Source organism: Polyodon spathula, chromosome 1 (assembly GCF_017654505.1).
Source record: "Polyodon spathula isolate WHYD16114869_AA chromosome 1, ASM1765450v1, whole genome shotgun sequence".
NCBI lineage: Eukaryota > Metazoa > Chordata > Actinopteri > Acipenseriformes > Polyodontidae > Polyodon > Polyodon spathula.
In genome coordinates this window covers 4,895,808-4,908,732 of record NC_054534.1, presented here as the reverse complement: position 1 = coordinate 4,908,732, position 12,925 = coordinate 4,895,808, and the positions used below count along the sequence as shown (strand labels likewise).

At 36.5% G+C, this 12,925-nt stretch overlaps 1 protein-coding gene across 3 annotated transcripts in view; it reads right to left on the bottom strand.

Annotated features, from left to right (window-relative positions):
- Window positions 1-12,925, bottom strand: part of LOC121312929 (ras GTPase-activating protein 1-like) — a 64,122-nt gene that overhangs the window by 20,084 nt on the left and 31,113 nt on the right. For 2 of the 3 annotated variants that reach the window (XM_041244871.1, XM_041244862.1), the window contains exons 2-10: window positions 12,813-12,925; window positions 11,399-11,534; window positions 9,156-9,226; window positions 7,903-8,020; window positions 7,553-7,584; window positions 6,515-6,567; window positions 3,787-3,937; window positions 3,440-3,518; window positions 2,886-3,009 (exon numbers count right to left, since the gene is read on the bottom strand). The exon at window positions 12,813-12,925 is cut by the window's right edge and continues 40 nt beyond it. In XM_041244871.1, coding sequence (XP_041100805.1) covers window positions 2,886-3,009; window positions 3,440-3,518; window positions 3,787-3,937; window positions 6,515-6,567; window positions 7,553-7,584; window positions 7,903-8,020; window positions 9,156-9,226; window positions 11,399-11,534; window positions 12,813-12,925 — 877 coding nt within the window. The remainder of the gene's footprint in view (window positions 1-2,885; window positions 3,010-3,439; window positions 3,519-3,786; window positions 3,938-6,514; window positions 6,568-7,552; window positions 7,585-7,902; window positions 8,021-9,155; window positions 9,227-11,398; window positions 11,535-12,812) is intronic. The other variant, XM_041244882.1, reaches the window with a different exon arrangement.

Genomic DNA, 12,925 nt, shown 5'->3' with positions numbered 1-12,925 from the left:
GTGTGTACATTTTTTTTTTTTTTTTTTTTTAAAAACTTTATAGTTAAATCTTTGCGATGTTAAAAAGTTATTTGCTTATTTAGAGTGTTTTTGCTTATAAAATACTAGCCAGAGCTGTCTGGATACATCATAATTAGGGGTCTACCTAAATCGCGATTTTGAGGAAATTGGGAAATTGAGGGGTCACCGTGAAATTCACCTCTTTTAGGGGCCAATGAATACCGGACAAGTACAGAGAGAAACAAGTACAAGAGGAAAAAAAAAAAAAAAAAAAAAAACCTTTGTTTAAATGAACTACTGCACACCGCAAGCGACGCAAACTATGCATCTTCCTTCTGTTTTTATTCCTTGGCCATCCTGTGCGCATTGTACATCGGCCAAAAAAAACAACCACATCCTTAGACAAATAACATTTACAAAAAAACAATCAAAACGGATAACATTCTTGTTTACTGTTCAAATGACAACAATGTTTTAATCAGAATTTCAGTGCGTTTGTACTGGCTTTTCTGTGACCTGTCCTGTACAGTAGGGGGTGGGACAAAGTCAGTGCAGCATTGTTTTGGTTTAGGTTGCTAAAATCTAGATTTCAGCACTGGTGGTAAAATACCAGAAATGAATGATAAAGCAAAAAAAGCAAAAGTATATTTTGGCTGATGATCGTGTCAAGATATTTTCCAAAGAAACTGTACATGCAGAGGGCGGTAACTTTTGCACATTTTGTAATGAGTCTTAGGAGAAAACACCATCGGTCCCTATTTAGCTTCAGAACCACACAATAGATGAAAGGTTACTACAGAGGCTGCTGAACAGAACGTAAAATAAACAGCTTTCAGAAAACAAACTGGAAAGTCCGTGCAGAACAAGAAGTATTCCTGTCAGTTGTAGTCAAGTTAAATCAGTACTACAGGTATGATCTAGCACAGCCACCTCACTTCAAACAGTCTGCTGCTTGCTTTTTAAACGCAGTTAGAATTTTAGGCCCAAATAGGCACGTTTTCTTTGTTTTGACTCAGTGCTAATAAAATTAATTATTGGGTGGGACAAATATCATGGCAATGAACATAGTACATTTATTGCCTTTATTAAAAGTATGCCAGGTGTCCTTGGGTAACCAAGTTTTGGGACTGTTTGTAATTGACTTCACATCTGTATAACTTGGCAGCGCTTTGCCTTACACTTCCAGCCAGTTCAGAGGATGGAGGACGTGCAGTTTCAATGTATCGGCAAGTCCACACCAGATTGAGAATGTCAGCAGCAACTGCTGGGGGATGTTGCATGTCTGCCTTTAAATGACAGCATTCTGCTTTAGTAAGGAAGCAAGTACCAGTAGGTCTACGAAATGTCCACAAAATCCTAATTTTATTCCATAACCTACCCGTGAAAAAAAATACAAATTTACTGCTATTTAAGTAGACCCCTAATCATAATGTGACATAAAGAGTGTGTGTGTGTGTGTGTAGGTAGATATGGTTGATAACGCTGACAACTGCATAGCATTTAAAGGTTCATAAAAATGTACCAAAATCACATCCCTAATTATTTCTGGCACAAATATCTGAATATGCCACATAAAAATCAGTCGTTCGTATTTGCTACAAATGACAAAAATACCTTGCCAGAAAGTTTAAAAAATGGCAAATTAAAAACAGCTTTTCTTAATAAGGAACAGCAACCACATGGGTAATGTGCTAAATGACTGCTGTTCCTTAAGAAATGTGTACTAGGCATCTGAACGAGAAATAGTAAAACTACTACGATTTAATGTGCAACTGACTTGTATTTATGAATTAGAATTGTAAAAATTGTACCTAAAAGGTGTGAGTATAGATTATAATAATTGTTGTACATTTTTTAAATGAATAACTTGATTGCAGTAATAGATTAATTGATTGCTTTCTTTTGAGACACACACTGGACATCTATATTCCAAAAGTTAGTAATTTCAGACGGAATGAGGAATGTAATTTGATGTACTTGAACTCTAATTGTAAGAATAACTGAACTCTATGACGGTTGTAAAATGTTTTGTGCTAATTGATTGCTATCCTCCACAAATGTTAGTGATGATCTGTAATATGTGTGAGTGAATAACCACCTGAAACTCATAATGCCTGTTACTCATGCTATTTAGAGGAAGGTGGCTCCTTGTTCAGAATCTATTCTTGTCGTACACATAGATTTCAAAACATAAGGTAGCACTTTACTGTAGTAAAAGCTTGACAGATCAATCAGCTGTTTGCACCTCATTACTGAGCGATTACCACTGTACTGTACCATGGCTATTTAATTCCTGTACGGAGTATCGGGTTTACAGTTTGAAAAAACAGCAGTGACTGCAACAGCAAGCAAAGAAGCATGCCTGGAAAGAGAAAAGAAAATAACTTCATTCCTGCTTTGCTGTAAAGTGGATGGCAGTGAATAATGTGATTGACAAATCAAAAACCCCATGTTGTTTTAGAGGACTTCACCACCTGCGTGTGGGTTACGGGCAAACAGAACTGCCTGGATGACTGGGGAATTTTTTTCTGAATGGCTAAATATGTGCGTGCTGCGGTTTTAACACTGCGGCGTACTATGGAGCAACATCTGGATAAAGAGCCAAATTGTGATTTTTTTTTAGAAAACGCTGACAAAGTTTGCTGTCAATAGTAAGTCACGTTGCTGCTTGTGTATTCGGGCAGTGTTGTCTGTTCTTTTCTCAGCAGTCAGTTATGCTGCTGTTTGTGTGCTCGGGTAGTCACGTCTGTTGTTGGCAATTTTAATACACGGATCACTACACTGTACTTCAATTTAAGACACAGGCTATTTTTGAAAAGAAAAAAATGTTTAAAAAAGTGCATCTTAAACTTGAAGGAATACGGTATACATGTACAAACACTTACCTTTGTGTATTAGGAGGTAGCCTTTCTTGACAATGTTTTTGTAGAAAGCATCTTTCGTCTTACGTCTGATTGTGTTGTAGATTTCTTTTCCATCCACAATATCAGAAAGCACTTGTTCCTGATTCTGAAGTTACACAAAAACAGAACAAAAAAAGAAAATGTAAAGTTTGAGGACTTCTTGTTATACTAAAAACTGAAGTACTACTGAAACTATTATGGTTTATTAAGAATGTACCATTAGCTTTAAAACAGATCTGCAAAGTGCCAGTGGTCTTCTAAATCCAGGTCATTAAATACATTAAAAATCAAGAACCCAGTGGTAGTGTTCTCAAAGCACAGTTCTGGGGTTTTTAGTGCAGTTCTTGTCACCGACATTAAAAAAGGCTTTTCCAAAAATTGGATAAACATGTTGTTCGAAGCACCTCCTAGGCCCTGGAAATGAGGGTGGTGCCTTGTCTTTCAAAACAAGGCATGTTGAGAGTGCTATTCATTCCACAAATGTAAATTAAATAAAAAAACAAACCTGTGCAGACACATAGATATTATGAACATACCTGCACTGAAACAGGGTCCTTCAGGTTGTAACCCTCCACAATCTGCTCTTTTTTATAGTGGTCAATGATGTCATCAATACTACAGGGGAAATTAAAAGAAAAGTATCCATTCCAGACAATCCCCTAGTGGCCATTGTTTAACATGTTCATCTTTTAAATTAAAACAAAAAACCTAAGTACCCAACTTAAGCCCTTGTTCATTTAACTGCAATATATTGTATTTTTCAGGACTAGGATCTCATTGCCATACAGTTATTCAAACAGAAACTGCCAATAGTGAGAGTTTATTTTTATTTGTCTTACAACTTGAAAAAAGCATATGTGTTTCATATTAGCATGTTACTTACCTGTTGTAGTATCTCCCTCCCATCATATACTGATTGTTTGGAGTGGGACATATTTTAAACCTCTGGATAGATTCATTCGTCCGAAAGAATAAAGAGTAGTCGCCAGGCGTGTTATCTGAAGGTCTGATAAGAAAACTGCATATTTGTCCTACTAAATAAAAAAGATATTACTTCAATGCAAGTTTCATTTAAAGTCAGTTGTTAAGATTATAAAAAAATAATTATTCAAAAGTACTAGAATAAGTTGGGAATCTTGCCTACACAAATTGAATATTTGCAATTTAATTTGTTTTACCTGGAACTACCATAGGGTACATTTGCAAAAATGAACGAGTACTGTCTTACTCTTATTTCTTCCATGTGTACCAAACACTTACTATGTAGGCCTATTTGTGTATTTTTGCTAATTTACATCCTACTTTGCATCCATTTTTTTTTATGCGAGTGCTGTCCTTAAACTACACTGAACAAAAATATAAACGCAACATGTAAAGTGTTGGTCCCATGTTTCATGAGCTGAAATAAAAGATCACAGAAATTTTCCATATGAACAAAGTGCTTATTTCTCTCAAATATTGTGCACAAATTTGTTTACATCCCTGTTAGTGAGCATTTCTCCTTTGCCAAGATAATCCATCCACCTTACAGGTGTGGCATATCAAGAAGCTGATTAAACAGCATGATCATTACACAGGTGCACCTTGTGCTGGGGACAATAAAAGTACAAACTCAAATGTGCAGTTTTGTCACACAACACAATGCCACAGATGTCTCAAGTTTTGAGGGAGCGTGCAATTGGCGTGCTGCCTGCAGGAATGTCCACCAGAGCTGTTGCCAGAGAATTGAATATTCATTTCTCTATCATAAGCCGCCTCCAACGCCGTTTTAGAGAATTTGGCAGTACGTCCAACCGGCCTCACAACCGCAGACCACGTGTAACCACACCAGCCCAGGAGCTCCACATCCGGCTTCTTCACCTGCGGGATCGTCTAAGACCACCCGCCCGGACAGCTGGTGAAACTGTGGGAGTGCACAACCGAAAGATTTCTGCACAAACTGTCAGAAACCGTCTCAGGGAAGTTCATTTCTATGCTTGTTGTCCTCACCAGAGTCTTGACCTGACTGCAGTTCGGCATCGAAACCGACTTCAGTGGGCAAATGCTCACCTTCGATGGCCACTGGCAAGCTGGAGAAGTGTGCTCTTCTCGGATGAATCCCTGTTTCAACTGTACCGGGCAGATGGCAGACAGTGTGTATGGCGTTGTGTGGGCGAGCGGTTTGCTGATTTCAACGTTGTGGTTACAGTATGGGCAGGCATAAGCTACGGACAACAGACACAATTGCATTTTATCGATGGCAATTTGAATGCACAGAGATACCGTGACGAGATCCTGAGGCCCATTGTAGTGCCATTCATCCGCCGCCATCACCTCATGTTTCAGCATGATAATGCACGGCCCCATGTCGCAATGATCTGTACACAATTCCTGGAAGCTGAAAATGTCCCAGTTCTTTCATGACCCACCAGACATGTCACCCACTGAGCATGTTTGGGATGCTCTGGATCGACGTTTACGACGGCGTGTTCCAGTACCCGCCAATATCCAGCAACCTCGCACAGCCATTTAAGAGGAGTGGGACAACATTCCACAGGCCACAATCAACAGCCTGATCAACTGTATGCGAAGGAGATGTGTCGCTCTGCATGAGTCAAACAGTGGTCACACCAGATACTGACTAGTGTTCTGATCCACGCCCCTACCTTTTTTTTTTTTTTTTTTTTTTTTAAGGTATCTGTGACCAACAGATGTATATCTGTATTCCCAGTCATGTGAAATCCATAGATTAGGACCTAATGAATTTATTTCAATTGACTTGATTTCCTTATAAGAACTGTAACTCAGTAAAATCTTTGAAATTGTTGCATGTTGTGTTTATATTTTTGTTCATTGTAAAATAAAAACCTCTTTAGGAAACAGTATAAAACCGACCAACTAATTCTAACCTTAGTGCGGTTCTGGGGGCACGAGCTAGGGCTAATACTCTGTCCCACCAATCTCCCTATTTAAACCCCAAGTCAGGCCCTCATTCTCTGTCTTGCGTTTCCTCCATCCCTTCCTCAACCACTATGCTGCTCCAGCTCTGCAACAGTCTCGCTCTGGGGCAAATGAAGCTCACTTCCCACCTTTGCCCACCCATGCTGGCTTCGACAACCATGAGCCAGAAGGGACCCCTGGCCAAATCTATCCTAACTTTCTTTCCATTCTTCCCATTCTGCCACCTCTGGGTTCCCCTTGGGGGTAAACAACAGTTGCTTCCCAGCCCTGGATGCGTATTGGTTTGGTGTCACCTCCGCAAGCCAAGAGAAAACCCTGCACTCATCCTTAAGTCACGAAGCACCTCTCCTATTTTCAATTCCTGAGGTTCTTCCTCCATGCAACCATTGCGCCTGTCCCTGTGAACTTTTGGTGCAGGAATACAGTAACCGATAATCTAATGGATGCACTTTACTGCATCACGTAGCCACAAAATTCCAGGCAGTGAAAAGTGTCTATCCTATACTTTTCATTATTTCTTTCCAGCCAAAGGTTTAACATTTTTTTTAATTTATTTTTTTACATTTTGCATGTCACTACTGCGTTTGATACAGAAGTCCATGTTTATTTATATACAAAGCATGTCCGTTATATTAAGACTTAATAAATCTGTAAAGATAACAGGCACTTACCTGTCATCAGCAGGTTGCAAGCTTCTTGTTTGTTGACTTTTCCATGGTACCAGCTACAACAACAAAGGAAATACCACATTAGAAAACAAAAAACACTGGAACGAGATCCATCTCTGTTTCTTCACTGTAATACCAGCATCAGCAGCAGTACCTATGAGTCAGCCCTGACTCAAAGCTGCATGCTTAGTCATCTCTCTCTGGCCAAGTTTCAGCCAATGAAATCGATGGCTTTGAACACTATTTTACAGACTATGGATAGGTCAAAACGGACTCGCTGAAAATAAATAAACACAACTAACCTGTTTAAATACCATAAATCATTAAATAAAAAAAAAAAAAAAAAAAACACCTAAAGTACCTTCTTAATACCCTGTTGTCAACATTTACACTGCACCTGTGGTGAGTTAAACTCTCAACAACTTCCTCTATTCTGAATCAAACCCCATTTAAAATAAATTGTATTACATACATTTATATTCTCAATATAAGTGTTTATGTTAATATAGAACAAGAAATGGTGTTAAATGCAAAAAACACTAAAAAGAAGGGGAATAATCTCATATGAACTCCTGTGCCTTGTGCCTTTAAAAAGCAGAACTGCCCCATACCCTTTACAGTACCTTGCTACAAAGGTAAACTCTGTAGACACTTCAAGTAAACTGTTAGAATATCAAAAACACAACATTTGCTTTTCTTCCCTGAGCACAGTGGAGCTTGCACCATATTTATTATGGGTATATTATGGATCTTGTCCATTTACAGCAGTTCAGTGGCAATAAAGATGGGAGGTTGAGTGATGCAGCTGAAGCTACAGTTAGTGAATGTAAACTTGTAAGTCGACAAAGGATGTTTTTTTTTTTTTAATTAAGAACATGCACAAAAGGGTAAACTAATGAAAGAATGTTACAAATGTCTATACAAGAATATTTTACTTTCAAATTTAACAATTTAAATCTTGTTACAATCCACTGTATTAGTATTCAATTTTTTTTAGCTAAATATATACCTGTTGGTGAATAAGATAAATAATCTACTCACACTTTGCCCTCATGTGGATCCTCTTCTCGTCCCTTAAATAAAAAAATAAAAAATGTATATAAATGTATGTGTTTATACATGGTGCAGATGGTAACATGTCAGAATGAAGGGATGAGATGCTCAACGTGCAATGTGAAAGCAATTAAAAGAGAATAGAATCATTGTAATTGGGAGTTTCTTGTTAATTTTGAGGATTGGCATATGATGGCTTTCTAGGTGTGTGTCCAAATCATCATGGGTTGATTTATTGGTTAGACAGCTGTCTTCTCCCAACAAAAAAAGTTAAAATTCATGTTATTTAGATCTTTTTCAATGTTTGTTGGAAAAAACAAATAAAACAGTTTACTCACCACTTCCTCCACCAGGTCCTCTACAATGAGACCTTGCTCCTCTGTCCTCACATTTGTAACCCACATCCATCCATCATCTAGTTCATTGTGAACTATAAACATGTCCCCTTTAAGGAAACTGAGCAGACACATACAACATGGGAATTACTGAGACAAGAATGAAAACTATGTTAAATGACTTACATAAAAATAGCTACAATCATTGCACAATTTGATAAAAAAAAAAACACACTGAGTTATTATTATTATTATTATTATTATTATTATTATTATTATTATTATTATTACAGTGCACTCAGTTTACAAGAATTACTGATATAAGAATCAACTGCATAGTGATCAAAACCACTGGGACAAAATAATTCCTATACTAACCATGCTATAACACTCCGCTTGTAAGAATCAACCAATCTGCTTATAAGCACCATTTCAGGGCAAACTGAGATTTGCATCGCAAATGAAAAAAAAAGCAAGCCACAGGTGCTTAAATGCAGTTGTAGTCTTGACAGTACAATACTGTACTGTAATGTCATTTTAATTCATATGCCATAAGTAAACATAATCATGATCATATAACAAGTTGCTTACACACAAGGACTTGTTTTCATGTGAAATGAGACGCTTTTGCTAATTGTAATCATATCGGTCTGCTTTTAAGCATCAACCACTTATTAGAATCAAATCACCCGGGGTGGATGGGATTCTTATAAACGGAGTGCACTAATTAATAATTACATTTGGTTGTCTATGTAAACTGGGTATAACAAACCAAGAACTGTAAAGTTTCACTTTACCTATAATGACAAGAGCCTAGTATTTAATACAAGTTGTAATATTTTAATGTTTGACAAAGCATAATAAATGATTACTGTAGTTTTATCTAAACATCTATTTTTAGCTTTTCAACTAGTCCTGCCTTCCTCAAATATTTACATTGTTTGTGGCGATGGCTTGCATGCCACAAGTGAAAGTAACTATAAGTCATTTGCAAAAATATGCTCCAGTAATAATGCTAAGTTCTGTATCCTGGGAAAACAACGGATTTTTTTTTTTCTTTTTAAGTGTTCAAATATTATGAGAAGACCCAAATAAAAAATTAAAGTAACTAAAAATGAACTACACTTTACTGCATTTCAAAACATCCAGTTCTGTAACTGCTTTGCATCTCAAAAATCTATTCCACACATTTAAAGAATTAATAACTTTTTACGGTTTATGTCCAAGCCACAGCTATTTATTTGTACTATTTTTACCTGATTTCATCTGTTTCTGGCACTTTGGTGTATGGAAGGATGGCTCGGACTCTCCTTCTATCTTCCACAGGCTGTAATTACATTTTCAAATCATACACATTTTACTTAAACTACTTACTAATTTAAAATGTTATGCACAGGATACGAGACATAAAACACGTGCAACACTTTTACATTATGTATTATTGCTTTTACTAATCTTTGAAAGTATAAGGGCTAGTTTCGGTACAAGTTACTAGACTAAGTAGAACTGTGTGGATCACACAGACCTACATATTTAATACAATAAATAACTCAATTTGCCATGAGGGGATATTAAACACTATAATATTCAACACTCATTTGAAAAAGCTGCTGCGAAAAAAAAAAAGTAAAATTTAGCAGAAGCACTTGCTCGGTTATGTGGCTTCCATGCACACACAGACAGAGAAGCACAATTTAAAACAGTTCTGTAGTTAATCAGTTTTATTTCAGGGTTATTAAAATAACTGTCTATAATTTTGCGATACATTGTTATTTCAGTGTGTTGACAAAAGTTGCACAACTCCATAATGTAGCAAAAACTGAGAGAAACAGAGTGCCTATGCCCTATTCATATACCGTTTACATGGCAGGGTGTGAAATAACCGCAGTACCCAAGCCTCTTGCTGCAGAAGTTGCCTATATGTCCATCCATCATGTTCAGGTAAGAAATGGGTGCGCAACAATTCGTCCCTGACAACAATAATAATAATAATAATAATAATAATGTAAACTTTCATCACAAACTACAGAAACTGGTTGTGCCTTCACATGTTAAGAGCCACTTGTACAGTTTGCATTCCACTGTGTTAAGATAATTTAGGCATTTAACAAAAAATATCAAAACAGCAGAGGGTTTTCAGGCCATTTCTTTAGCAGCTACAATTTAATTGGTTTCCGAAGCTTCGCTCTCCGCTATTTGACATACATGTGAATATCTTTCAAATAATGTACACCTGTATATTTTTAAATTTACAGCTTAGTGAAAAAAAAAACAAAAAAAAAAAAACACTTAAAACGTATGCCACATTACACAATCACATGTTCTGTGATCATATACGGTATAAGGAGATCTGCTTCTATGCTTAAAATTGCAATACTTTAAAATGCAACAGTGCAATACACATTCTGATTCCTTCCATGTCTTCGGTGTATATACATTGTTAATTTATAGACATGAATGTCGCCGTTTTGTAATTCGGTGTTATTCCCCCCCCCCCCCCCCCCCCCCCCCCCCCAGAATATCAATACTAAAAATGAACATATAAACACATAGACAATTATTAGTTTTGCTCAAATCCTTACACAAAAAAAACACAAAAAAGATAGCAAGTAGCTATGCATGACATGGTTCAAGTAGCAGCTCTCTGCGTTATGAAACGAGCAGGAGAGCCAACATAATAGTGAACGAAACACAGTGAGAAGTGGATCGATTTCTGTTTTCATTTATTTTTGTGTAATACCTTTTCACTACCTTACGTAGTTCTGCTTTTTAACAAGTAAAATGTAGGTTTTCACAAAAGAGGTTAGTTAATTACCCTTTGTATTTTTCATTATGAAAGTTTGTTTTTAAAATTGGCTATTTTTATACCATTTTATTTTTACAATGGAAAAGTGACCTATACTTTATTTTTGTAACAATTAGTGTGTGAATCATCCAAAAAAACACATCTTTCTTTGTTTGAATTCACATTTCATCAGCATAATAGGCTCTCTAGTTTGTTTGTTTTTTTGTTGTTGCTGTTTTATGCATGAGTATGAAATTGCCTTGGTGCCCTTGGATTGGATTTATATTTCTGCCTCCTAGAACTGCCTTGGTGCCCCTGAATCTTCACGCCCAACGAAGGCACCATTGCCCTGCCCTTCATGAACTTAACCCCATGCCATGACATGGATAATCAAGATTATAAAGAGTTACAGTTTAAAGTAAGGCATAAATCAAAGATAAGTGTTGAATCAATGAAATGATCAACCGTGGATTGTTTTTTTAAAACTGATTCAACACTTAAGAGTTGTTTTGCCCATTTAAAACATTTCTAATTGAGCTGCTATTCATTGACAATACATTTGTCATATTCCTAATGACATCCTGAATTGGAAAATAAATCAATTGTAGATTACAGGGTTAAATTATAGAAATGTTTTAAACCAGGTTTAAATGATAAACCCCCCTCCTTTAAAGTTAACTAACCACTCCTGTGAAAATCAACACAAATACCCACCTCTGGAGGTGCCACTGGAGAAAGCAGTTTTTCCCCTTGAAGTAAACAGGACACATAACTGTAATAGCCAATAAGGTCTGACAGCGAAGAAAACCGTCGTCCACCAATGTAATAATCGCCACACATTGCAATGATCCTAATAAAAGAATGAAGACATATGCAGTACATTAACAGATATACCAATGTGTTACATTCTTATATATTATAAAATGTAAGTTCATTACCAACAAGTTAGAAAAATTAAATTTCTCTGCGCCCCAAATGTGTACATGGTACCGTTTTCTTTTTCAGAGAATGCATTTGTATGTTCAGCCCCATATTTTTTTCAGTTTACCAGCAATTAGTGTAAACATAAATGCTGCAAGCTGACATCCAAGAAATAAACACAATTAATGGTAAGCAGGTACTGTATGCATCTCATAGTGCATTCTACAGCTGCTGTATTAATTGTAGTCCCGTCAAAAAAACTAAAACTAATTTTCAATATGAACTACCCTGGCCCACCCAAACCACTGTGCTGCCTTGTGTGGGTGGGGCTTTTTTGTGTATCAATTCAAAGCAATGTGACGAAGGTCTGCACTCAAGAAAAAGTAATGGATTCCAAAAAGTAATTTTCATTGCTTACTCTTCATTTCACAGCTTCATTTTTTAAAGAACAAACATAAAATTTCTAATCCATAAGGAAAGTCACAAACATGTTTCAGCCAAAAAGCCTTCATCAGTGTGTATATACAACACTTTGATTTAAATACAGAGTTTAACAGGTAATTACAATTAAGTAAAGTGTTAGGATAGACAACACAAATTACCAATTGATTTACCACACCTGGTATATACCAAGTAATTAGCAATAAAATGTCTGCCCATATATTTATGACCTGGGGAAACTGTATGCTGCTTGCTTATAGTCATATTTGTTGCAACTGGCAACTCATAAAAGTATTGATCAATCAAGACTTAAGTTATGCTCAAATTTAGTTTTTGTATAAAACAATTGCTGCTGCATGCAATCTTTTAGATTACTGATCTATCCAGTTTCTAACAATAGCTCTTTGTTGACATCTTCATACTGCATTACCACTGTCCTCCCACACCTTTTCTTTATCACATAGCCAGCATCAACTTCAGCCATCAAGATGTTTCTTCCTGTATTGTATTAAGCTGCTTTAACCCTTAAACTGCTGCTCTAACTCCCAGAAGCTAACTCCACACTTTCTGTCCTTCCAAGTGACCGATCAATGCTTTACCATGATCCGTGCGTTTTCAATGTCTGTGTGTACATTGTGTGATTTGTATCGAAAGTGCAAGACTTAAGAAAAGAAAAAAAATAAATAAATAAAACACTACATTTTTTCTTTTGTTTCATAATTGCTCTGAAAAAAACATAAAATAACAAAAATACCTAACACACTACCTGAAATGGTTAACAACACTTGTTTTGCTCAGAAATGACAGCACAAATGACCCCGGTCTCCGATCGCTTTCCCTAATGAGGTAACTGCCAGGGGTTTTGGCCTGTCTGAGACG